We start from the raw sequence: 27,140 nt of genomic DNA on the forward strand, positions 1-27,140 counted from the left end.
TAATGGACATGCCTTTAATGTTTTACCTTTTTTTGGGTAAAGCAGACTGTAGCGTTTTGGAGAGAGTAGGGCCATGTCACGTTCCTTGGACCTTTCTGCTTCCACCAGCAATTTCAAACTCTTCGTCGTTATGTTAGACTAGTTAGAGGTTTCCTGTCCGTCTATGCCAAACCCCTTCTCCAGCACACCAGGCTCTTCAGTTCTCTGGTGGCCGAGGTCATGGTTCCCAGATACCACAAGGATAGCAGGGACAGAATGGGGGGAGACTTTAACAGTGTAGATGTGCATCTAGACCGGTCTCACCCCCCACTATGAGATTCCCTGACAGCGCGTGCATAGCAGGCATTCAGCAACTGGCGACATTGATGGGGACTGTTCAGAATCCTTCATCCTAGGGAAAGGAATTATTCTTACTTTTCGGCGGTACATGAGCTCCACGCGAGATTAGATGCTTTCCTGTGCAATGCAGACATATAAAGCTTAGTACCTTAATCCCTTGAGCGCTGGTGACGGAACCACTCCGTCACCAGCCACAGGTGGGCTGTGCTAATGATGGAGTAGTTCCGTCACGGCCCGGCCGCCGCGCCTGCGCGGCATCAATTTCCTGCCTGCGCGGCGCATTCTATTATGCGGGCGGGGCCGTGACAGAACCACTCCATCACAAGCACAGCGCGCCCGTGGCTGGTGACGGAGTGGTTCTGTCACCAGCATGGCGGCGCAGGCCAAGGGGTTAAGTGGACGTGCTCTAGACCAGCGATCCCTACCTAGAGACTCCGCCCAGACGTCCTAGAAGATCAGGTGTTTCGGGGCAGAATAGCACAGTACCTCACTGATAATGGAGGGATGGCTTCTTCCCTACAGACGGCGCGGGATGCCTTTAAGGTGATATTGCGAGGCCAATGTATAGCAGAAACCACAGGGGCCAGGGGTACAATCATCAGGGAGGTCGAAGAGGCAGACAAGACTCTGAGGGTTAGAGTGCAGATGCCCAGGACACCAAGAATTCTAGCAGACAGTTCAGGAGATTAAAGAGGAGGTAGCGAAACAAACAGAGAGGCTCAGGTGCTTTGATTATTAACATTATCTAGAGTGTACACATGCAGAGAGGGACAAATCAGTGGCCCTTCTGGCAAGGTTGGCAAACCCCAAAGGCAAAGGTTCCCCAATGGTGGAGTTGGATGATGAAGAGTGCATCAGACAATATACATAGGGGAAGATTAATGATATCTTTGCTAAGTACCATGCTGGGCTATATAAGAACTCGGCACAGTGTGATAGAATGACGGCCCGAGAATATTTAGAGGGGCTAAGGTTACGGCGCCTAGATCCAGAAGAGACTGAAGAGATAGGGTGGGACGTTACACTGCTGGAGGTGCGGGCAGCCATCAAACATATGGCATATAATAAGATGTTGCACACTGATGAATTGCTGGTGGAATTCTATGCCACATACATGGAGGAACTAGCCCCCAGATATGTCTTGCGATATGCTGTAGCCCGAGAAACAGGGATGTTGCCGGAAAGCACCAGAGAGGTCCTTATAGTCCCGATGCTGAAGACCGGAAAACCTGCCCATTATCACACGGCCTACAGGCCATTATCCATGTTAAACATGGATTACAAGATATTGGCAACCTAACTTTTACCACACATGCCGACATTGGTACACCCGGATCAGGCTGGATTTATACCAGGGCAGAACACAGCCATAAACATATGGCGACTCCTAACTGTTATGGATGCAAAGGACTACGGTAGGCCAGAAGCAGCGATGTTCACTGTATACATTGAGAAGGCCTTCAATAACCTTAAATGGCACTTCTCTATGAAGTAATGTCCGCGATGGGCCTAGGAGGGTTTTTATTGGCATTAGTAAATCTGCTCTACACAAACCCAACGAGTAGGGTGCATAAGGGGAAGACTATTTCCCTGCGACAGGCAGTGGAGCGGGGCACCATCCTGGGGCACCCACTATCCCCACTGCTGTTTGCCCTTGCTATGGAACCACTGGCTTGCCGGGCAGGAAAATGGCAGGATTACAGAGGTCTGATGATTAGAGAGACACGCTACCACATAGCCCTTTATGCAGACGACCTACCGCTGTTCCTCCGAGATACGACAACGGATCTAGAAGGGACACAGTCCGTGCTGGAACAATTTGGTAGGCTACCCTGCCTCAAGGTCAACAGGCTGAAATCGAAGTTGTTCCCTCTGACGCCTAACAGAACCCCACCAGCTGATCTGGGTGGACTTCAGTGGGATCCCAGCTGTCTGACATACCTAAGGGTAAAAGTGTATCATTGTCCCGCTGAGGCAATGTGGGTAGAACAATAGGCTCTATTCGATCCTCTATGGACTTCTGGAAGTTTCTGTCGAGGGACGAGTAGCCATACTGAAGATGGTGGTGCTCCTACGGCTACTGTACTTCTTGGAACGCTCCCGGTGTGGATTCCCCGAGCGGTATTCAGAGACCTGGATTTGATGATTATATCCTTCATATGGGGAGCGGGTGGTAGACTGGTGGCGCTGGCCACGATGCTGCGAGCCACAACAGAGGGTCTGTTTGCTGTCCCGGATTTTGAAGCATATTACATAGCAGTTCAACTTAACTGGATGATCCAGTGGCTAGCTGCTGGGAGGAATCTGGACAGCACCCATTTGCGCCGACCGCCCGATACTTGCAAAAACATTGATGGTGCAGAGGTACTCTGCGGGGCACACAACTGAAATCAAGGTGGTTATGCAATGCTGGGCAAGGTATTTGAAACGCGCTGGTAGCCGAGTGCTCTACTCTCCTAATCTACCCATAGCCCTGCTCCGACATCTCCCACGGGGGACGCTGGGCGGGACTAGAGGCGTTGAAGGAGGCGGGAATGAGGGTAATGGGAGATCTCTACTGGGACTCTGAACTGCTCCCCTTCGAACAACACCAGGCAGAATATGACCTGCCAGGAGGTAACTTCCTAATGCACAGAGCTCTCACACTGACAATGCGGAAGCACTGGGGTGTACGGGCAGTACAGAACCCCAAGTGCTTGATGGCTGTCGATATGTCGCACTCTTGGCAGGGAAGATCAAAGCGGTTTCCTGCCTCTATAGGGCAATTTGCCAGGATGTACAGAAATGCTTAGAGCGACTGTGGTTGCACTGGGAGGAGGACTTAGGAAGGCCGATCCCAGAAACGGACTTAGCGATTATATTGGGGAGGACTCCAAATATTTCCAGGAACGGGTGGTTCAAAAGAATAAACTATTATGTTCTCCATAGGTCATACCTTACCCTGATGCGAATTAGAAGATATTTCGGAGTAGAAACAGCAACTTGCCCTAGATGTTGGAAAAAGGAACCACATATATGCAAATGTTTCGGATTTGCCCTACTCTGCGCATGTACTGGGAGGAGAATCAGCACATAATAGGAGATATCATTGATAGAGGGATACCACAAATTCCAGGACACTATTTGCTAGGATGGTTTTGCAGCGTGAATCTTTCTGGATTCACTATGCTGTGCATTATTCCGCGGTCTTGTGGTTGGGTCCGGATTCGTAGTCTTTTCTTTGTTTTTTTTTGTTTTTTGTAGCCCAGGTGGGCGTCGGCGTCACACCCCTCTGGGTGTATTTCCGGTGACGTCGGCATGCTTCCTGCGGAAGCTCCCACTCTTGGGCGCCATCTTCAGATTCTTTTTTTCCGCGGTCGGGTCTGGATCGTTCCCGTTTGGGCTCCAGACATTTTTGGAGAAAGAAGAAAGAAAATACAGAAAAGACGAGGAGAAGTCATCTGAAGACTGCAGGGGACTTCATCGACGAAAAGCCGGCAAGGAGAAGGCGTTTTTTCATCGAGATCATCGACGAACACGCGACCAGAGAGGCCCTGGGCGCTCGATGATGGACAACACGCCGTTCAAGTTTTGCCGTAACTGCCACCACGCGCAGAAGGACCAGCACCCGGTATGCAACCTTTGCCTACCGGTGAACCACGAAAGCGGAGACTGCAACGCCTGTTCCGCCTTCGCCCCGAAGACCCTTCGTGTGAGAGAGAGGCAGAGGGTAGCACACGTCACCCTGCAGGGGAAGGCCCCGACTCCGTCCCTCTACGAGTTGGGGATGTCCTCCGAGGAAGAAGACAACGCTGCCGCCGAAGACGACAGCTACACGGTCGTAGAGACCGATTACACGAAGACTTCTGACAAGGTAGGAGACTCTTCGGCCCCCAAGAACCCGAGAGACTCTGAGTCTAGAAAAATCGAGGGCAAGACCCCGAAAGCGCCGACGCCAAAAAAGGCGGCGTCCGCGACTACTCCCAGGCCCAGCGGATCCTCCGAGAAGGAGTCCCCGGCGCCGAGGGCTGCTGATCAGCAGAAAACGTCGAAAATCGTCCCCGAAAAGGATCGATCGACGCCGAGGGAGAAAGACCCAAAACTGGCCACGACGACCAGAGACCCAAGATCCGGTTCGACGTCAAAAACTTCGACGCCAAAAGGTACGGCGACGAACCATCCGCCGAAAAGAACGGCCGACCCATCCGACGCAGAACACGCGGCAGAGATGGAGAAGAAGAGAAGGCGCCTCGAGGCCGAAATGGAGAGCATCATGCAGCGGAAGAAAGATTTCGATGCAAAGATGAAGGCCTTCACGATCCCTCACAAGACCAAGCCACCGGTGGTGGAGGCAGTCGAGGAGGAGGAAGAGATCGCCGAAGTCGTCGAGGAACAAGACCAGGACGTCTAGGTGATCGACGACCAGGAGGAGTACGAGAATCCCTACGATAGTTACAACTATGGGGAGGAAGAGGAAAGCAGGACGGACGCAGACTCGACACCCTCTGACCTACAGGAGGTAGATTACATATATGTCGACACAGACAGCCCGGAGGAGGTGGTCGACACTTACCCCTCGAGGCCCTCGCCGCCGGACGACATCGGGGCCTACAACTCGGTGATACAAGCTGCCGCAGGAGCTTTCAAGCTCAAGCTCGACGAAGAGAAGCAGAAAGCAGACTTCCTTCTAGAAACATTGCTCCCGACACAAACGAGGAGCCAGTTCCTTCCAATGCTCGAGAGCGTCTTGGCTCAGGGGAAGGAAGCTTTCAGGGAGCCCGCAACATGCAAGGCAGTAACTCCCAGAACTGAGAAGTACAAGCATTCCACAAAGGACCCGGCCTACATTCAGGGCACGGTCTCCGCAGACTCCATTATCACGGCCACAGCAAGGAGGAGGGCTAACGTACCCACTACCTCGGGCCCACCACCGGATAAGGAGAGCAAAAGGATGGATCTGGTGGGCAGAAGGATCGAACGGAATGCCGCGACCAACTGGCGCATGGCTAATTCCAACGCCCTGATAAACAGGCACATGTACCAAATCATGGAGGGGCTGGGGCAGTTGGTGAAGGACTTGCCCCAGGATGCCAGGCAGAAGGCCGAAAAGCTGGTTGAAGAGGGAAAAAACGCGGCAAATTCTTGCCTTAAGACGGCCCTGGATGGGGCAGACACCGCCAGCAGGCTCATGATGATGGGCGTCACGGAAAGGAGGCACGCCTGGCTCAGGATATCCGGTTTCAAACCGGAGGTGCAACACAGCATCCTGAACACACCGTTCAACGGCAACACGCTTTTCGGAACAACAGTTGATGACACGCTCAGTCAACTGAAAAAAGATAACGAAACAGCAAGATCCATGGGAGCATTGCAGTTCAGAGGGAACAAGAGGGGCACCCCGTCACGGAGGCCCGGCGGGAGAGGCGGAAACCAGCCAGGTACATCACACCAGGCTTTCCAGCAAACGCACCAGGCAGACTCGCAGACTCAGCATGGTCAACAGAAGCAGTCCTGGCAGTACCAACAAAGAGGCCAGTCGGGGGGAGGAGCCTAGCTCGAGGACGTAATGGCCGCCTTTTAGCTCGGCTCCGTCGGCCCTCCGGCTAACTTCGACTATCCTGCCATATATCCTGCACTGCGACGCTACTTCCATACAGAATTCGAACTTTAAAGACCCACTCTTACTCACCGTCTGGTCCGGAGGTCCCTGTGTGCTGTGGATCCGCAGCTGTGCCCTCGGTGAGATTGAGGCCTCCGGGCACTCGAGACCGGGACCTCGCCTGCGGGACCCGACCGGCGGAGAAGAGATTCCTGCGGGACCCGACCGGCTGAGAAGAGATTGCCGGCCCCGGCCGCGAAAGTGAGCCACTGGTGGGAACCGTTGTGCGTGTGCCCCGGAGATCCTGGACCGGCCCCGATGACTGAGCCGTGCAGCTGGAGGGGGACGAGATGTGTTGGGGGATGACCGTGTGAAGGGGTCCCTTCGCCTTTGTCCTGTCCGGCGGTCCTGGACCCCGCGCCTGGCTCTCGCCTGTGGGGCCTGCCACTGTTTGGAGGGGACCCCCCCCCCAATGGGCGCTCGTCCATCCTGTGCCGGTGAGGCCGTTGTTGGGAACCTCCGGAGGTCTGTAAAGTCCTACATTTGGGAACTGTTTGGGGGCCCACGGTGGAGTGTGGGGCGGCGAAACTCACAAGATGGCTGCCGACAACGTGGGGAGTGCTCCGCTCTGCACCGACGCTCCTTACCGGCCGGATTGTGCGGAGGCCTGGGTGTGTGCTCGGGCGCCCACGCCCGGAGATGTCCTGGACGCCTTGATGTCATTGCACGCTGTCTTGGCCCCCGGTGCCTCTACCGACCCCATGCGGCTCGCCGCCATTTTGGGCCGCCGCTCTTTCATGCACCCCTGTCGTCCTGATGCCGCCATTGCTTCGCCCCCTTCGGCTGCGCCAGGAGTTGCTGTTGTTGTTCTTCGGCCGCTTGATGGGCCGGTGACTTTTGATCCTCTGCTTCCTCGCCGCCTGGATTTCGAGGACTTCCACACGACGCTGAGATCTGCTCCTTCCCGGGTACCTGGAACTCATGGTGGGCCGCTGTTTGCTCCCGCTACGTTGGATTCGAACTTTTGTTCTGGAGGGGTACCTTTGTGTTGTCGAATTGCGCACCTGGACTCCGGCTTGCCGTTGCTTGCCCTGTCGTTACTGCTACAATTGACTTGTTTAATTGACTTTTTGTATTCCCTCCGTACGAAGGCTCTACCTGATTTATATCACTGCCGTGACTCTGGACTACGTTACTATTCTTTTGTGCTGGGTGGTACGCTCCACATTATCCTTTATTGGGTTGGTTTCGTGGTCAGGAAGGGTTGGGGGTGAGTTGCACGACATGATAGTCCGCTGGTTTACCTGCTCGTTGTATTGATGTTTGTACTCCCGACACGGTGAAACGTTACAATCTCTCCCCCCTCCCCCTCCCTGTGGTTCTTGCTGTATGTGAAGGTGTAGAACTGATTTGATACTTCTTCATTTGTTGGTTGGGGGTGGGTCGTGGCCAAATGTGTTTGCTCATATCCTCTGGCTCCTCCCTCATATTTTCTTTTTGTTTTGTATTTCCTTTTTTCCTCTTTTTGTCTTTTTCCTCTACCTTTCTTTCACTATATTTCGGGTTTCGGATTAGGGCGACAGGCACGCTGTTTGGAGGGTAGGCCGTAGCCTTCTGCAGGGGTGCGGGGTGGGACGGGTGGGCGGGGTCTTTCAGATGTTTTCTTTTGGTTCTATGGCCCTTTTCTATCCCTTTATAGCGGTGCCGCTTCTGTCCTCGCTTCTCAGGCATGGGTGGGTTGGGGTCTGTTGCTATACCACTTTTCTCGGTTTCGATGCTTCGTCGTAACTGCCATACCCTTCTTTTCGCCAGCTTCCAATTTCTTCTGTACTATTAGCCGTGGGTCGCCTGGCCCGGGGTGGTGCCCATCTCGCACGATTGTGTTTCTCCTTTTATTTTTCTTTCTTTTGTTCTTCTCCCTTCCTTTCCCCCCCTTTCTGTCCCTTTTTGGTTTCTTCCCCCTTGTTTCATTCCTATTTTTTCCCCCCCCTTTACTTCTTCCCCCCCAGGCTCGTATTGAAAGAAGTGGGCTCGATTCGTACAGTTTCCCGCTCCCCTTGCCTCCGTTAGCGTGTTATTGGGTGGGGGTCGTGAGATCTCGGTAGCACTTGTATGCTTCTCCACTATATTTTGTGTTTGTTTTGTGCTACGGTCATATCGTGCCCTTACAACCTCTTCCCCCCACCCCTTCCCCCCTCCTCTTGTTTTGGCATGGGTGTAATCCTGTTTTTGGGTTTTTCCGTATTTGTGAGTCAGTCATGAGCCTTGTCCCCTTATTATAAAATAGACCTCACTGATCCTGATGTTGGGCCGTTATTGCCGCTTATCCCGTCTCTAGCATTGTCCAATTATGTTTGCTTGCCTGCCAACTGGCCTTGTGTCGCTTATTTTGATTCTTGATTGTTTTTGAATTGTGGCCGGCCGGATTGGTTGTAGGCCCATACATGTTTAACCTAATAATGCAAATAAAGGTCTTAAAAAACAAACCAAAAAAAACAAAGAGGCCAGTCCTTTCGAGGGAGAAATGGAGGGGGACAAAATAGAAGAGGGGGGCAGCAGCCCACCTCTAAGTGACTTCAAAAAACTCAGTGTGCCCGCCCACAAAAAAGATCCCAGGGGGCAGCACGTACAGATGGGTCAAGACAAACTAGACACCTACGACCACATGACACCAGTGGGAGGAAGATTAAGATTTCACCTCCGAGAGTGGAGAGCAATCACATCAGACAAATGGATCCTCAACATTATCCAATTCGGATACTGCAAAGAGTTGGAGGGGAGACCAACAAGCAGAAAACCAAAAAGAAAGCCGCAAGCAGCTGCAGTGTCTGCAGGAGGAGGCAAAGGAACTCCTGCGGAAGGAGGCCATAGAACGGGTACCCTTCAAGGAAAGAAACACAGGAGTATACTCAACGTACTTCCTGGTACCAAAAGTAGACGAGACAATGAGACCCATTCTCGACCTACGGTTCATGAACAAATTCATAAGAACGCAAAAATTCAAAATGACCTCCCTGCAAGAGGTGCTCCCACAATTGCAGATCGGGGACTTCATGGTCACAATAGACCTCAAAGACGCATACCTGCACATTCCGATGAACAGAAAGCACAAGCACATGCTCATGTTCACCATCGGAGAAAGCCACTACCAGTTCACGACACTGGCCTTCGGACTAAAGTCAGCACCAAGGGTCTTCACAAAGTGCCTTGCAGCAGTCGCAGCGCACCTACGAAGGCAAGGAATACACGTATACCCTTACCTGGACGACTGGCTGGTGAAAGCAAACTCATACCAGAAATGCAAGCTGCACGCACATACAGTGACAAGCACGCTCATAAACCTGGGGTTCTCCATCCATTGGAAGAAATCATCAATGGAGCCAGAACAAGTGAAGATCTTCCTGGGAGCACAGATCAACACCTTACAGGGCAAGGTCTTCCCCAGCGAAAAGAGGGCGAGGGCGCTGGTGAGGGAAACTCGCCTCTACCGGAAGGGACAAGCTCGGAAAGTGAGGACTGCGAGCAAGATCATGGGGATGATGGCATCATGCATCCACCTGGTACCGAATGTACGACTCCACATGACACCCATTCAAGAATGGCTACAGGAGCAATGGTCACAAGCTACAGGCAGTTGGGAGGATCTAGTGGTTGTAACGCACGCAGTGCAGAAGGAGATGACATGGTGGACCATGGAGAACATAGCAAGGGGAAAGCCTCTAACGCCCCCAACGCCAACAGTGACCATCACCACAGACGCATCCCTGAAGGGATGGGGCGCCCACATGGAGGAGCTCAAGGTGAGGGGACTGTGGACACCAACAGATGCGACAAAGCACATCAATTACTTAGAATTGAAGACAATCTTCCTTGCACTGAAAGCTTTTCAAACAAGACTGTACAAACACAAGGTGTTGATACAAACAGACAATACCACTGCGATGTTCTACATCAACAAGCAGGGGGGCACACAGTCAGCCCCGCTTTCAACGCTGGCGCAGGAGATATGGAGACGGGCCATCCCTCTCAAGATAGACCTGCTAGACATACACCTGCCAGGGAAGGACAACATACAAGCAGATTGGCTCAGCAGGCAGACATCGGCATCCCACGAGTGGGAGCTCAATGCTCAGGAGACAAGGCGCCTATTCGACAGATGGGGAACTCCATCGGTGGACCTGTTTGCCACACGCCAGAATGCAAAATGCCAAAACTTCGCATCCAGGCAGCCCGAGGAAGGGTCACTAGGGAATGCCCTATGGATAGATTGGTCAAGGACATTTGCCTACGCCTTTCCCCCGATACCACTGATGCACAGAGTACTGAGCAAGTGCAGAGCGAGCAACATGACACCGATACTGGTCGCACCACAGTGGGCGAGGCAGACATGGTACTCGCAGATCATGGAGATGACACAGTGTGCACCCCACAGATTTAGCAGGAGGAAAGACCTACTCTCCATGCAGAACGGAGAGGTGCTACACCCAGAGCCAGAGAGCATGAGCCTAGTAGCGTGGCTCCTGAGGACATAGAGTTCGCACATTTAAGATTGCCAGAAAGTACCCTGAAGGTCCTGCGGGAGGCAAGAAGGCCTAGCACTCGGAAGTGCTATGTTGCGAAATGGAAAAGGTTCACAATATGGTGCAGACAAGAAAGACTTCACAATAAAATGAAGAAGGACTCCACAGTGCTAAAGTACCTGACGCACTTGCTAGAGAAGAACCTTAGCTCATCCTCTTTGAGAGTTCACTTGGCAGCGATAGTCGCCTACACAAGAGGAGAAACTTGCAGGAGTTTCTTCACATCACAGGTGGTGAAGAGATTCCTAGAAGGTGCGAAAAGGATCGCACCACCCAAGCGGGTGCCGCCACCTGCATGGAACTTGAACATAGTCCTAACGGAACTCATGAAGGAGCCCTTTGAACCGCTCCACAAGGCGTCCTTAAAGATGCTAACTATGAAAACAGCTTTCCTGGTTGCAATAACGTCCTTACGCAGAGTAAGCGAGCTTCAGGCTCTGACGCTACAAGAACCCTACATACAAATACACAATGATAGGGTTGTGATGAGGACTGACCCACACTTCATGCCGAAGGTGGTATCTAAATTTCACATGAACCAGTCCATACAGATACCGAGTTTTTTCCAAAAACCAACAACTGCCGCAGAGCGAGCTCTGCACACCCTGGACGCCAGAAGGGCAGTCATGCACTACATTGAGAGGACGAAGGGACACAGGAAAACAAAACAGTTCTTTGTGTCATTCGCCAACAGTTACATGGGAAAAGCAGTAACCAAAAAGACCATTGCACGATGGATCGCACAGACAATTCAACTCTGCCACAAGCGTGCAGGACAAGAGCTAGCAGAGGGGACACGTGCCCACTCCACTAGGAAAAAGGGAGCTACAATAGCCTTCCTGGCTAACACACCCATACAAGACATATGCCTGGCGGCAACATGGGCTTCGGTGCACACGTTCACGAAGCACTACTGTGTGGACATACATATGAACAAGGAAGCTCAAGTTGGACAGAAGGTGCTGCAGCACATATTCAATACCCAACGCTCATCTTCCACCCAACCGCCACGGAGATGAGAAACCGCTACAAAATCTATGCACAGCATAGTGAATCCAGAAAGATTCACGCTGCAAAACGAATAGTTTTCTTACCTGTCGGTGTAGTTTTGCAGCTTGAAGATCTTTCTGGATTCACTAGCGAACCCACCCACCTCCGCCAGAAAGATGAGGCTGGAGAGAGAAGAGGTGGAAATAGAATAAGTAGAAAATACTTTGAAGGTACAAAGCGGTAACATATCACCTGAATAGAACATTGCCATTACTTCGGAAACGAAAGAAACACGCAAAAAAAGAACCCGAAGATGGCGCCCAAGAGTGGGAGCTTCCGCAGGAAGCATGCCGACGTCACCGGAAATACACCCAGAGGGGTGTGACGCCGACGCCCACCTGGGCTACAAAAAAAAAAAAAACAAAGAAAAGACTACGAATCCGGACCCAACCACAAGACCGCGGAATAATGCACAGCATAGTGAATCCAGAAAGATCTTCAAGCTGCAAAACTACACCGGCCGGTAAGAAAACTATTCGTTCCCGCATACAGCCAAAACAAAAATGATAGGGAAATTCCAGGACCTGGCCTATGTCCTGGTAAAACAGGAGATAACTAGGAATTGGAAAGGACCAGGAGGACCGGGAGTAGGAGCATGGAAAAAGGAACTGTAAAAATGGGTGGAGGCGGAAGGGAGATTACTGCTTGGATAAGTGAGACAAGGCACGTGCAAAATAGACTGGGTACGAGCATGGGAATGACTAGTAGGAGAACTGGCAGCCAATGGGCATGAAGAGGAGAGAGTAGAACCATCGCAGCCCATAACACCCCTTAACACCTGACCGGGGAGAGGGGGAACAAGGCTAGACAGAATAGAAGACAGCCTGCAAGAGGACATTAACTCTGCTATATGAGTAACCACAGTGACAGGGGACATGAAGAGGCCCATGCCACGCGAACACTGCCAGCCTAGACAATTATCCAGAAGCGAGTGCAGCTTAATGGGGGTAGAGGGAAGGGAAGAGTTTGTATTATTTTGTACGCAAACCAGCTCATTTAAAGGCAGTACTACATGTAAAATACTGAATATCTAGGATGTGAGATACAAATAATCGTAGTCAATATAATCTGGTTTGAAAAAAATAAACAAGGATAGCAGGGACGGCATGCTGCTCAGTTCTCCACCCCTCTAGCAACTACAACTGCAAAACCCATTTAGTGTGTCCTTGCCAGCACAGTCAAGCTGTCAGAGTCTGGACCCTGTTTCCTCCAGCGGCTTAGAGAGGACCATCTTTCCATCTTACGCCAAGAATCGCAGGCCCTTTTGGGCAAATGGGACATAGAGAGGGTTCAAGACTATTAAGTCATAACTGGTTTTTACTCTTGCTACTTCCTTGTGTCAAAGAAGGATGAAGCTTTTCTTCCTATTTAGGTTTTTGCTCTCTCAACGCCTTACTGTGGAATGACAAATTCAAGATTGTCAAGCTAGCCTAGGTCCTGTCTGCCCCAGAAACTGGATGGTGACATTGGACCTGCAGAACACGTATTTCCATATCCCTGTCCTGCAGACCCACAGGTGCTACTTGCAGTTCACAGTAGGCCAGGAGCATTTTCAGTTTGAAGTGCTTCCTTTTGTCCTCACTAGAGCCCCTTGGTGTTCACGAAAGTGATCGTTGTGGTTGCAGCAAACCTTTGGAGGTCAGGGTTATCCTACCTTGACAACTTGCTGCTGAAGGCGGCCTCATCCCAGGAAGTTGCCAACCACCTCCAGACGACGATGAACCTCCTAACATTGTTTAGGTTCACCATCAATGTGCCCAAGTCACACCTGACTCCGCAGACATTCTTGTTCATTGTACCTCTTCGGTCTATGGCAGAGAACCCAGGATATTCAGACTATGACCCTGATGAGTCAGCTGCTGACCTGGATATCAGTGCAGATGACTGAGTCTGCTCGGATTGTTGGTCCCCCTGCGTCTTCCTGGCCAAGCATACCAGATGTCACGTGTGGGCTCTGCAGTAGGATCTTAAATCCCAGTGGGTACAGCACTATGATAATCTGTTTGATTGTATTCAGATGTCGGAGAAGACTACAAAAGAGCTGCAACGATGGCTGCTGGACAATGAGTGGGTCAGTGGCATACAGTTCTTCCTACACCATCCAGATTTGGCAGTGCAGATTGATGCATGACGTCTGGGTTGCCGAGGCCATTTGGGAGCGATGGTGATCAGATGTCTCTGGTGTCCAACTGAGGGCGGATTCCAAATCAGGTTGTTGGAGTTGAGGGCTATTCGCAGGGTGTTGAAGACCTTTTTGCCCCCTGTCAAAGGTAGGCTGGTGCCGGTGCTCATGGACACCACCACCTCCATGTGGTACTTCAACAGAGAGGATGGAGTGGGGCCTTGGGTCCTGTGTCTGGAGTTGTTATGCTTCTGGAAGCAGCTGAACCACCAGGGATTTTTTCTGTTGGTGAACCACCTGGCTGGATCTTTAGATGCCAGGGCGGAACAGCTCAGCCGCTGATGCTTAGTGAATCACAAATCCTACATGCCCCTACCAGCTACCTGCAATTCACAGTGAGCCAGATTCATTTTCAGTTTCCTGTGCTCCCCTTTGCCATCACCAGTACCCTTTGGGTTTTCAGTGAAGTGATGGCGATGGTCGCACCACATCTACAGTGGTTAAGGGTACCGGTCTCTCCCTACCTTGATTACTGGCTGTTGTAGTCTGACTAGCCACAGAATGTTGTGAACAACCTCCAGATGATGGCTAACCTTCTAACATTGTTAAGAGTTCACTATAACAAGGTGAAGTCACACCTGAATTTGCAGATGCTACTTTTCATCCAAGTCTTTAATGTGAGCCATTCTGGTATGGTTTCCTGCCTTTCCCCTCAAACGGAGAGTGCAGGAAAATTGGGCTATTATTCGGATGTTTCAGCCTGTCTACTGGATCTCTGTGTGGATGTCACTGAATCTGCTGGGATTCCTGGCTTCCTACACCATGATAGTGCTGCATGCCAGATGGCTCATACAGGACCTTGGGAGGTACTGCTTTGGTATCTGCTCACAAGATGGGGAATCTGTGGTTAGAAGTATCCATCAAGAAAATAAGTTACTTACCTTCTGTAGCAAACATTCTGGTTGATTCTCTAATTGCAGATTCCTCACTGACACTCTCTCCTCCCTGTTCTGTGCATTATTTACTTCAACGCCAAAAAAGGTCCCAATCTAGAGATCTGCACAATGGCCATGCCAATTTGCTGATATGCTCTGTGCCTCAGGGCTCCGGCAGCCTAGAAAGCAATGGATGTCAGTGCACATGGAGGCCGCTTATAGGTAGCTCCTCTTGTGACTACCGAAGTGGAACAATATCTCAGTGCAGAGCCAAACAATTCGACGAGTGGCATGCAGGAGAATTGCTCTGAAAGTTTCTGGATCCAATCTGGCGCTTTAGGATTATTTACCACTGGTAAGGAATCTACAGCTAGCTATGGTATCCACCAGAAATATCATTACTGAAAGTAAGTAGCTTGTTATTTTGCATCAGCACACTTACCTTGACCATGTCAGTTTGTTTGTTATTTAACCAGTTTCCCATTTTGTGATATTGTTACTTTGTGTATAGCACCTCACCCAGAACTTATGTAACATGTCTTACTGCTTTCCATTATTTATTCTTTATAGGCTGCTTGCAGAGCAATAGAACAGGCAAAGAGTCAAAACATCAGCAAGCTTGTCCTGTACACGGATAGTAAATTCACCATTAATGGTGAGTTCATTTATACAATCCAAATCTTTCTGATGGTATTTATGAAATGTATTGACTCAAAATATTGTACATTTCATGTACTATAAGGAATGGTAATGACTGGTAGTTCATGTGGGTAAACATTTAAGCATAAAATCCATAACTCTAGTTTGTAATTCATATTTGTGCTTAAAGTTGTTTTATTTTCAATGATGAGGCGTTTTGTGCATAATAATCATAATTCCATCATTCAATGCTCCCCTTTGGGTGTTTATTTGCTAAGTCGATATTGTATGATCTGTGTGCTATAGCCTAAAGCTGCAGCCTCTCCTGCCCCTGGAGAAACTGGAACAGCTTTTTAGGTCTGATGATAGCTAAGACTGTTTGGCTTTATTAAAACCATATGTATAATATGCTTTCTTGTAGATGTTTTGGCCAGACCTATTAGTCCATTGGTCTGTTGTGTCATTCACATTTTCAGGTCTCTGCTAGTCAGCACTTTTGCTGTCTCGTAGAGGCATGTTGCGTCTACTTTGTGGGCTTCAGCCCGCCCATTAGCTTCCTACTTGCTGGGTCCATTGTCGCTCTGATATTCTTACTCCCCATTTGTCCATGGCATGCATGCATCATACCTCTTCCAGTGTTAAGCCCTCCCCGAGAGCATGGACCTAATACTACTATCCTTCCTTAGCTGCCATTTTAGCATCTGTTATTGAAACAACTTTTCACCTTCCCCTTAATTTGGAGCATTTGAGAGAAGAGCTCGTGGTTTGCCTGGCTCTGCTGTAAACAGGGCTGTAAATCTTGTTATCTTGTCACATTTGCTGTGCGTTCAAACACCGAGATCAAATGTCAAACGCTGTTTCATCTGCTGACTGCTTTCCTATACAATTGCTACTTCCTGTGTTCTGCTCCTGGCTCTCTCACCCCTTTCAACGTTACCTGAGCCCGCCGTGCGTGTGCACCTCACAAAGCGCATGACAACTGAAGACCGAGATCAAATGTCAGATGCTATCTCATCTGCTAACTTTTCTCATATACCCGGACACTAAACAAAGCATGGCACGAGGCTGCAAAAAAAAAAAAAAAACAAAGGAACAAAACTCATGCAGCTCTCCCCATCGCAGCGGGAGAGTGAGCCGTTCTTACCATATTCACTGCTTTCTCAGGAATTCGCCCTGTAAAATTTTTGGCACATATCTCTGCTTGTGGTGGTCCCAGGACGACGGGAACGCCACATACAAAGTCAGCACAACACAGCTGTTCCTTTAAATGCGCTTTTGGAGTCCTCACCATAAGTTTGGGAGGACTCAAAAATTATCACATCCCTTGGATTTCAATTTCTTTTCAAGCTTTTCCATGGCTAGAGCTTTTGCTCTAAAGCTGGGAGTGTTTAGGCCTTTAGAGGCTATGTGTATGGTAACATTTAATTAGTCCTGGAAGGCATGAAAATGCACAAATGTAATGTTAATGTTGTTATGCTCTCCTGGGGCTGACCATATGGTTGCAATGCAATGCTTTTTTAATGTGATGCCATCTAGGGCTGCTTTTAGCATTGCAACTTTGATATCAAACCCATGAAAGAATACACAAACACAAGGTTTATTCCTGATGCATGCTTTATGGCGTAACCGTAATGATTGTGAATGTTTAATTGAGTATCATGATAGCACCTCTGGTTGTTACGGAAATCTGTGGAGAGCTGTTTGTTGGAGCTCGGTGCTCGGAACGCGGTCCGTGGTGCTCGGCGTTGAAACTGTGGCTGAGCCAGGTTGCAGCAGACGGTTTAAGCATCCCAGAGCGACCTGGAGGTCCTAACACTAGGACTTGGTACGGCTTGCAGATGCCCCACGAGGTGGCCGTGCCGCACCCGCTTCTCTCTCCTCGCTAGGGACAACTTTTCTGCAGCTCCAGCTTCACCTTCCGGCGGCCCATGAGCGGAGACAGGTTGCAGCTGGCACACGCAGCCGGTTTAGTCGGCCAGCTGGTGGGAAGCAGGAGCTGGAGAGAAGCAGGTGAAAGGACATCTGTGGCAAGTGGGTAAGGGGTCGGCTCGTTGTAGTGCTGGTGCAGTACTGGAGAAAATCGCAGCGCAGGAGCACTACACAAGGACAGTGAGAGGGAGAGTGAAAGGTGACTTGTGGGCTAGTGGTGCAAGCGGAGACTGCTTGTTGCCCTCCCCCCATTTTCTGCCCCTTGCTCTCTGTCTGTGCAGTTGGCAGTACCTATGGAGAAGCTGATTAGTATCAGAGTCTCAACGGAAACAGGAGATAAGGTAGCTCTAATAGAACTCTAGTTGGACTAATTGAATTAAACTAAAAGGAAAAACGAAATCAAGGATACAAGTAGAACACGCTTTGACTGGGTGCAGGGAAAGTATCCGGAGTCTCTGGCATTGACCGGTTTTCCAGCACTACTCGTTGCATCCTGACACCGATCCTGATTCTGTGTTTTTCGAGTTGACCGCTAGCCGGCTGGCTGGCTGGTTGCAGTGAGCGAGGACAACTAGGACGCTTCCCTGCTCACCGCGTTTTTTCTGCCGTTCCTCTGCTCTTCGAGATTTTCGACAAGAAAGGGTTATACTGGATGTATACAGCTTGTCTTTTTCCTGTGGCGAACCAGGGGCCTGAAGAGATGCCAGTACGGGTGAACGTTGTTTGCTGTTGGCCCTCTGCTGTGGTTTGTTGCCCCGTTTGAAGCGGGTGTTCTCATCGCCGTATTATTAACAAAAAAAGTAAGAGGTGAGTGGCTACTGGAAGTGTATATTGGAGTATATAAAAAGACTTCTGTGGCATTAGGTATTGGCAACTACTAGAGGTTCCGTGGTAACTAATTAAGGGCAGGAAACAGCAACTAACACATAATGTACTGCATATTCATTTGTGGACGGTTCCTCTTCATATACAGTCCACTGATGTTGCATCTTGACATTAAAAGGACTGTAACTGTAATAAGCCTACAACAAGCCTACAACAAATATATGAGAATGAGTCTACAACAAATATAGTTGAGACTGGTTCCTTATGCAAATTTTGTTTTTGAGCAGGCCTTAAATAAAAATGACGGCAAGAAAACTTGGGTCGGGTCAATTGCTTGTGTGTAGGACCTGTGCTAAAACTAAATCAAATCCCTGACGTAACAAGGATATTTCAAGCATGCTGTGGAAAGGAAAAAGTCAATTATTTGGTCTTTGTGTTAATAAAAATGTTAGACAAGTGAAACTTGAAGAATGCCCTCCCCTTTCTTTTAAATGGAACTCTAACGAAGAGAGTCCAAAATGGAATTGGTTACCTAGTGTACTATCGAGCAGGTGTAACAGTAAACCTCTACAAGAGCCATCCGTCAAGCAATTATCTAAAAATGATATCCTGGAATGCTGCAGGAATAAAGAATAATAGGGAGAAGTTACTATATTTAAGTACGTTAGATGCAAACGTGATCTGTCTTCAGGAGACCTGGTGCACAGAGGAACTGATATGTAGGGATTATCTCACTTTAGATTGTAAAGCAACCTCGTCCAGGAGGGGACATGCAAATGGAGGGGTGGCTTACCTTCTGTCTAAGAAGATAAAATGGAATTATGATTACTATAAAGATCCTAGTAATCTTTTTCTGGCAGTAAGGCTGTATAATCTTAATAGTAATGTAAAAAGTCCACCACTAATGTTAATAAATGCCTATATTCCTCCAGATGCCTCTTATGGTGTTCTCTTAAAGGCTGTCTTTTCCTTCATTAAAAAAGGCTAATGATGTAGAACTTCCCTCTCATATAGTTCTGGTAGGAGATCTGAATTGTAAATTCACTAACTGTACTTTGTCTAGATTCTGAAATAAAGAAAAAGAAGAATCCATGCAGATTCCACAAGCTCGCTTTCCACAAAATATAAGAACTAAGAGAGGGCAATTGTTTGCTGATGAATTAATGAAGGTTGATGGCATTATAGTAAATGGAAGATTTCCTTCTGACACACCGGCAACTTTTACTTGCAAAACCTATAGTGGAGAATCTATTTTAGACTATGTGGTTGTGGGAAGTTCCTCCTTTTTAGGTTTCGCCTGTCGAAAGCTGCGCAAGCAGCGTGTCGAGCAGGCGAAATCTAGTGTCAGAACAGTATGGGGGACTTGAACACGCCCCTTCTTCCATTGGCTAGCTCCATAAATGGAGGCTAGCCATTGGAAGACATTGTTGTCAATCACTTTTTCCCGGTCAGAACGCGAATCGTGGGCGTTTCTGACTCTTTTTAAGTCCCGTCCTGCCTTCTCCCTCCCGCCCGCCCACTGTCCGTGCCTCCTCCCTCCCGCCTGCCCACTGTCTGTGTTCGATCCCGTTGTCCTGCCTTCTCCCTCCCGCCCGCCCACTGTCCGTGCCTCCTTCCTCCCGCCCGCCCACTGTCTGTGTTCGATCCCGTTGTCCTGCCTTCTCCCTCCCGCCCGCCCACTGTCCGTGCCTCCTTCCTTCCTCCCGCCCGCCCGCTGTCTGTGTTCGATGCTGTGAGGAAGGCCCTGCGAAGCTGCCCAGGTACAGACTCGGCTGCCATAGCCCGGGGGGGTCGGAGACAACTTGGGGCTCTTGGTGGGGGTGACGCAGTGGACAGGCAGGTTGGAGGGGATATCGAGAGAAAGGGAGGGCGGTCGTGATGAAGGCAAGGATGGCGAGGAGTGAATGGAGAGCGGTGTAGGGGGTTCAAGTGATACCGGGGTTGGAGGGAGAGTAACGGGGGGGGCGAACACCGACGTTTTATGTTTATTTAACTTTAATAAGCGCGGCTCACGCTAGGCACACTGTGCTAGTTTTCTACTCTGTGTTTCTCTGACAGAGTCCCGCAGGCAGACTAATGTCTGCAGCCCTCTAGTGATCGCACCGCCCAGACCGTTTTGCCTCTTCTAGCCCTCTACTTCCCCTGGGGCGAACATGCCCGCTGCAGCCCGCCTTTGATCACTCCTCAGGACTCAGTGCGCTCCCCACCGCCCATGAGCGCTGCCGCCGCCTCTGTGCGCAAGCCCAGCGATGACCTGCATCTTTCACAGCCTAGTTTTGGGCATGCACTCCAGCAACTACCACAGCCTTCACAAGCCGCAGGAGCTGCCCACGCTACTGGTGTCTACTGCCATGGACAGCAGCTACTACACCAACCAGCAGCACTGTGAGGGCGGTGGCTCCCCCGTTTGGGCAGCTGGCCTCCTACCAGTACCACCCCGGCGGTCTGAGCTCCGTTCCCTACCCGGCCAAGCCCTACGAGATGGGCTACAGCAGTACTTACATCTCCTACAGACGCTACGGGACGAGCCCGCCCCCGTCAACGAGCCAGGTGAGTGCGCCAGGAAGTGCCCGGAGACCTCTGAACTCAAGCCTGAGGCTGGCCCACTCTCGCAGGGCCACGGATACCCTGCATTTCTAGTTAAAGAAAGTGTCCCAAGCCCCGTGCATGCGCTGCACGTCGGGGTCTGACCCATGCGCTAGATTACGTGTCTGCACTGCACCGTGGCCCCCTTGCCCCAGATCCCAAATGTACTCCCACACCCTGGAACACCAGAGTACTCTGCGTGTCTGTGCTTCACCCACATTTCCAGACCCCACGCTGATTCAGGACCTCTGTCCGACCCACCCTCCTGTTCCTATGTTTTACTCTCCATCTGTCCGATTTAGCCACCCAGACGGCAGTTCCGTCTGCTTATTAAATTGGCCTACATTCCCCGAATCCTCTGTAATCGACCCATCCCCGACATGGTCTGTCTCTGGGCCATTGAGCCATCATGCTGTAAAGTATTACCTGCGTGCATGTGTTAAGAGCAATATATCATGCATGCACAAGTTACTGCATACCAAGCCTGCACTGAATACCTGTAATACCCCTAATCCAGGGTATTCCACATGCCCTTTGTAACTCTGTTACTCCAGCCTTGCCTCTGTTAATCCACTGTGTTCGAGGCATTTGGGCTGCTAAATTCATATCTATTGCATAGATCGCCGCCTAGTGTTGGGTCCGGATGATTGCACATTGTTGTCCTGGAAGAGTCTTCGAAGTATCACGAGATAGGTGGCTCCTCCCCTGGACTACAGTGCGCATGGGCATCGACTCCATCCCCAGATTGTTTTTTTTCCGCCATTGGGTTCGGATGTGATTTCGACATCTCCTGTTCGGAATCGATAAAACAACTTCTTTAAGGCCAAAAGGCCTTCGTTACCTCGTCGGTATTGTTCGCGTTCGGTCTCGTGTTTCTTCCGACTCTTCGAGTCGGTCTTCTGACGAGACGAGTAACTCTTCGGACATCGAGGCCCTGTCGTCGCAGCAAGACCCCGACGATACTACGATGGAACGGAGCCCGTTCAAATTTTGCTCTGTGTGCGGTTCGAAGAACCCACACATCGACGTGCATCCTGTATGCAACAAGTGCCTCTCGCCGGACCACAACGAGGACAACTGTATGGCCTGTTCGAAGTTCAGGTCGAAGAAGACGCTCAAGCTTCGGCGCCCGGCGAGCGGCTCCGGCACCGGTAGACATCTTCGACGACCCTGAGGCAGAAGGCCAAAGCCATCATCTGCAGATTTCACCACCATCGACGGAGGTCGAGGCCGATTCCGGAGAACCCGTAGAGGGCCAGGACCTACAGGAAAACGTTGAGGAGGTAGGGGACGTCGAGGAAGTTTATGGGGCCCCGGAAGATAGCTCGGAGGATGAGCTATGCCCCGAAAGTACAATGACTCAGGCTCAGGTCACGGGATCGCCACTCGGCCTTACCCACGCCCCTACACCGCAATCCTCGGCCCCGCCTTCTGGCCCGGCTACGGACACACCAGCGGAGCCGCCATTGAGCATATCGAAACCAAAACCATCGGATTCGACAACAACAAAGATGGCCGACGCGCCATCGAAACTGAAGACGCCTGCTACGCCATCGACGCCGTCGACTTCAGTGGCTCCGAAGCCGAAGAAGGCTGTCGAGCCGGCTACACTACCTAAGGTGGTCAAGGAGCCAACCTCGAAGAAGGTCGTCGAGCACGTGTTGCGCATGGTGGCTCAATCGAAGTCGAGGAAGACTGTCGACCCGCCTCCAGACACGACTACCACGCCTACAGGCAAACGCCCGGTCGAAGCGCAGTCAGCGAAGGGCCCCGAGCCGAGGTCCGGAGCCCCTACGCAGAAACAAAAAACTGCCGATCCAAAGCCAACGGCGTCGGCGCCTAAGGCCAGAAAGGTAGCCCGGACCGCTGCGGTCGAGGGTGCGTCTGTGCCTCCGGAGACCGAGGACAACTCGTCGACGCTGGGGTCTTCCCATGGTGGCGGACAGAGGTCATCGGTCGCGCCAACCAAACCCTCCGCTTCTTTCACTAGGCAAGTCTCGGACTCCCTCAAGAGAATACGGGAGAAGAGTTTGACGTCGACGAATCAAAAGCGGTCGGATCCACAATCGGTGGAGGCACCGAAAAAGACTTCTACGCCGCCACTCTACAGCCGAAGGTGGCGCCCAAGGCCTTTGCACCCCGGTCGGTGCCAAAGGACTCTGGAGGTTCGGAGCATTCGATGCTAAGTGGACGTTTTGGTCGACAACAAGCGTCAGGAGAGCTGTCTGAGCAGTATATCGACACCGACACGGGGAAGTTAACGCTCTATAAGCGGAAAATTACTTCCCAGCCATTGGAATCGTTTGTCATACCTCTAAAGAAGAAAAGGCCGGCAAAAGACATTCCTGCCCTTGTTGAACCTATTCATCCACAACCTAGGAGGAGTCAAACACCTTCACCCCATGCCTCAGGGGAAGATGAAGGTGACCAAGATGAGGAGTACAACTTTCCAGATAACAATGACCCTGATGAACAACAGGACTCATGGGTGGACACTGGTGACCAGGGGGACCAGCAGGTGGTACAGGACCCACAGGTCTATGGTGTAAGGACATCTCCAACTGAAGACTCAGCGGCATTTAATGCCTTGATTGAAAGAGCGGCTGCCAACCATAAGGTGGACATGCATGCCGACCCTGTGGAAGAGGACTTTTTGTTTGACACTTTCTCTGCAGCAGAAAAAACTGTGAAAACACTTCCAATGCTGAAAGGGGTCCTAAAGCATGCCACTGACATCTTCAAGGAACCCACAAGAGCAAGGGTGGTAAACCCGAGAATAGAGAAAAAATACAGACCGGCACCTGGGGACCCAGCATATATACGGGGCCATCTGCCTCTGGACTCTTTGGTGGTCTCCAATGCCCGCAAGAGGGCGAACTCGCAGACAACGGGTGAAGCTCCTCCCCCAGACAAAGAGTCAAAAGTGCTGGAGGCATCGGGGAAACGGGTGGCTGCACAGGCAGCCAATATCTGGCGCATATCTAACACACAGGCCCTGTTGGCACGATATGATAGGGCGCATTACGACACCCTAGAGCAACTCCTACAACACCTTCCAGACGAGTTTAAGGAGGCAGCTGAGATGCTAATACAGGAGGGCAAGCTCATTTCAAACGCTGCGATCAAATGTGCGCTTGATGTTGCGGATACAGCAGCGAGAGCGATTAACACTAGTGTGATGTTGAGGCGTCAAGCATGGCTTCGCATCTCAGGGTTCAAGCCTGACATACAGACAACTATACTCAACCAGCCCGTTAATCCTGACAGACTGTTTGGCCCAGACGTTGACAACACCCTCGAGAAGATCAAAAAAGACAATGAGACAGCTAAATCCATGGGGGCGCTTCAGTCACAGCAATTCAGAGGGAGCACTTTTCGTCGCTCAAGTACCCGTGGTGTTAACAGAGGACACTTGGCACAGCAGACGCAATTCACTAGAGGTGGCGCGCAGTCCTCGTACCCCAAACAGGGTGGAGGGGGTTACAGAGGAAACAGTGCCAAGGGCAGAGGCAGAGGCAACAACAATTCCCGTTCCTCTGCTACCAACAAACAGTGACTCTCTGTCACTGCCCCCCGACCATCCCACACCTGTCGGGGTGGGAGACTCCAGCAGTTCCTGCCAGTCTGGACGGCCATCACCACAGACAGGTGGGTAAGGAAACTTATCCAGTTTGGTTACTGTTTGGAGTTGACATCCACTCCACCCAACATACCCCCAAGACACCGTCCTATGTCAGCAGAGCACTTGCACTTATTGCAGCAAGAGGTTCTTGTGATGCTGCAAAAAGGCGCAATAGAGCTCGTACCGGTGGAGGAGGAGGGAACAGGGGTTTATTCCCTGTACTTCCTCATCCCAAAAAAGGACGGTTCCCTCAGACCCATTCTGGATCTACGCCCTCTCAACCTGTACATCCTCTCAGAACATTTTCACATGCTAACACTGCAGCAAATTCTTCCATTGTTGAACCAAGGGGACTTCCTAGCAACCTTGGACCTCAAGGATGCTTATTTTCACATACCACTCCACCCATCCCACAAAAAGTACCTCAGTTTCACCATACAAAACAGGCATTACCAGTTCAAAGTCCTACCCTTCGGAGTGACCACTGCCCCCAGAGTGTTCACGAAGTGTCTGGCGACGGTAGCGGCGCACCTCAGGAGACAAAACATACATGTCTACCCTTACCTAGACGACTGGCTCGGTCAAGCAAAGTCGGAACGGCAGTGCGCCGCAGACATGTCTCACACCATTCACCTCCTTCACAGTCTGGGGTTCTCACTAAACTACCCCAAGTCGCACCTTCAGCCAGCCCATGAGCGGCAGTACCTGGGCGCGACGATAAATATCCTAACTGCTATGGCGCAGCCAAACCCGGTGAGGATCGACAACATTCAGTCGCTCATCCAAAGGTTCGGACCGCAACACTCACTACCAGCGAGAGTGTTCATGCAGTTGATAGGCATGATGGCCTCCTGCATCTTCATAGTCCCGCACACACGGTTGCATATGCGTCCGCTCCAAGAATGCTTGGCGAATCAGTGGACACAGGCTCAAGGACAACTGACAGACCTAGTGTTGGTGACCGGTCGGGCATACAACTCTCTGCATTGGTGGACTCCACACAACCTTTGCAAGGGCCGACCGTTCCAGGAGCCTGTGCCGCAAGTCATCATGACGACGGACGCCTCTCTCCAAGGATGGGGAGCTCATGTGCTCCACTACACGGTGCAGGGACTGTGGTCGACGCAGCAACAGAAGATGCACATCAACTATCTAGAGTTGCTGGCAATCTTGATGGCGCTCAAATCCTTCAAAGTACATCTGTGCAACAAAGTCGTGTTGATCCGGACGGACAACATGACAGCCATGTACTACATCCAGAAGCAGGGGGGGACGCACTCTCCACAGCTGTCTCATCTGGCTCAGAGCATGTGGAAGTGGGCCATTCAAAGGAACATCTTCCTCATGGCGGAACACCTCCCGGGCAAGGACAATCAGATGGCGGATCTGCTCAGCAGGTACAGCCATCAAATGCACGAGTGGGAGATACATCCGTCAGTGCTCCACCCGTACTTCCAGCAGTGGGGTCATCCAGAGATAGACCTGTTTGCCACAAGGGAAAACGCAAAATGCCAAAGCTTTGCCGCCAGGTTCCCTCACCCACAGTCGCAGGGCAATGCGATATGGATGAACTGGTCAGGCAGATTTGCGTACGCTTTTCCCCCAGCACCTCTCACTCCGCTGGTGGCAAGAAAGCTAAAGCAACACTCGATAACACTCATCCTGGTTGCTCCAACGTGGGCACGCCAACCATGGTACACCATGTTTCTAGACCTTTCCGTGGTACCGCATCAAAGGCTGCATCTCACACCCAGGCTCTTGACGCAGAACCATGGAGACATTCAGCATCCAGATCCGCAACAGCTCAATCTGGCGATCTGGCTCCTGAGGTCTTAGAATTTGGCTACCTCAACCTGCCTCCAGAATGCATGGACATTATCAGAGAGGCAAGGAAGCCCACTACCAGAGCTTGCTATGCTGCAAAGTGGAAGCGGTTTGTCATTTACTGTACAGATCATCACATTAACCCGCTAGATGCATCAATTCCTAACATCATCTGCTATTTGTTACATCTTTACAAATGCAATCTAGCTTACGCTTCCATTCGGATACACTTATCTGCCATAGCAGCTTATCTCCAGAACAGGCAGCATCTCTCTGTTTTCAGGGTGCCTGCCATTAAAGCCTTCCTGGAGGGACTGAAGCGAGCCATTCCTCCCAGAACACCACCAGCTCCTGTGTGGAACCTCAATGTGGTTCTCACTAGACTGATGGGCCCACCTTTTGAGCCTCTACATTCGTGTGAGATTCAGTTCTTGACATGGAAAGTGGCTTTTCTCATTGCTGTTACATCTCTCAGGCGTGTTAGTGAGCTGCAGGCGCTCACAATACAAGAGCCATTTATACAAAATCATTCAAACAGGGTAGTGCTCCGCACCAACCCCAAGTTCCTTCCAAAGGTGGTGTCACAGTTTCATGTCAATCAGACTATTGAACTGCCCGCATTCTTTCAAAACCCACAGACTGTAGCGGAGAGAATGCTCCATACATTGGACGTAAAAAGGGCATTGATGTACTACATTGACAGAACACAACAATTTAGGAAAACACAGCAACTTTTTGTTGCCTTCTCAGCCCAGCACAAAGGCAACCCTATTTCCAAAGCAGGAATAGCCAGGTGGATCGTTAAATGTATTCAGACTTGTTACCAAAAGGCTAAACGTACTTTAACGATCCCCCCAAGAGCACACTCCACACGCAAGTTGGGAGCCTCCATGGCTTTCCTGGGGAACATTCCTTTGGAGGACATTTGTAGAGCAGCCACGTGGTCTACACCACACACGTTTACCAAACATTAATAATAATAATAATCCACATTTGTAAAGCGCACAATCACCCGTAAGGGTCTCTAGGCGCTGGGGGCCGTCGGGAAGATTAAGCGAGCTATTGCCCAGAGTCACAAGGTGCTGGGCTAACCTGGTGCCGGGGATCGAAA

General features: G+C 50.8%; 1 protein-coding gene across 2 annotated transcripts in view; it reads left to right on the forward strand.

Annotated features, from left to right (window-relative positions):
• RNASEH1 (ribonuclease H1) overlaps positions 1 to 27,140 on the forward strand; it is a 797,310-nt gene that overhangs the window by 376,423 nt on the left and 393,747 nt on the right. For both annotated transcript variants that reach the window (XM_078647871.1, XM_078647872.1), the window contains exon 6: positions 15,175 to 15,259. In XM_078647871.1, the coding sequence (XP_078503997.1) occupies positions 15,175 to 15,259 (85 nt within the window). The remainder of the gene's footprint in view (positions 1 to 15,174; positions 15,260 to 27,140) is intronic.

This window comes from Lissotriton helveticus, chromosome 6 (assembly GCF_964261635.1).
Source record: "Lissotriton helveticus chromosome 6, aLisHel1.1, whole genome shotgun sequence".
In the NCBI taxonomy this organism is placed as follows: Eukaryota; Metazoa; Chordata; class Amphibia; order Caudata; family Salamandridae; genus Lissotriton; species Lissotriton helveticus.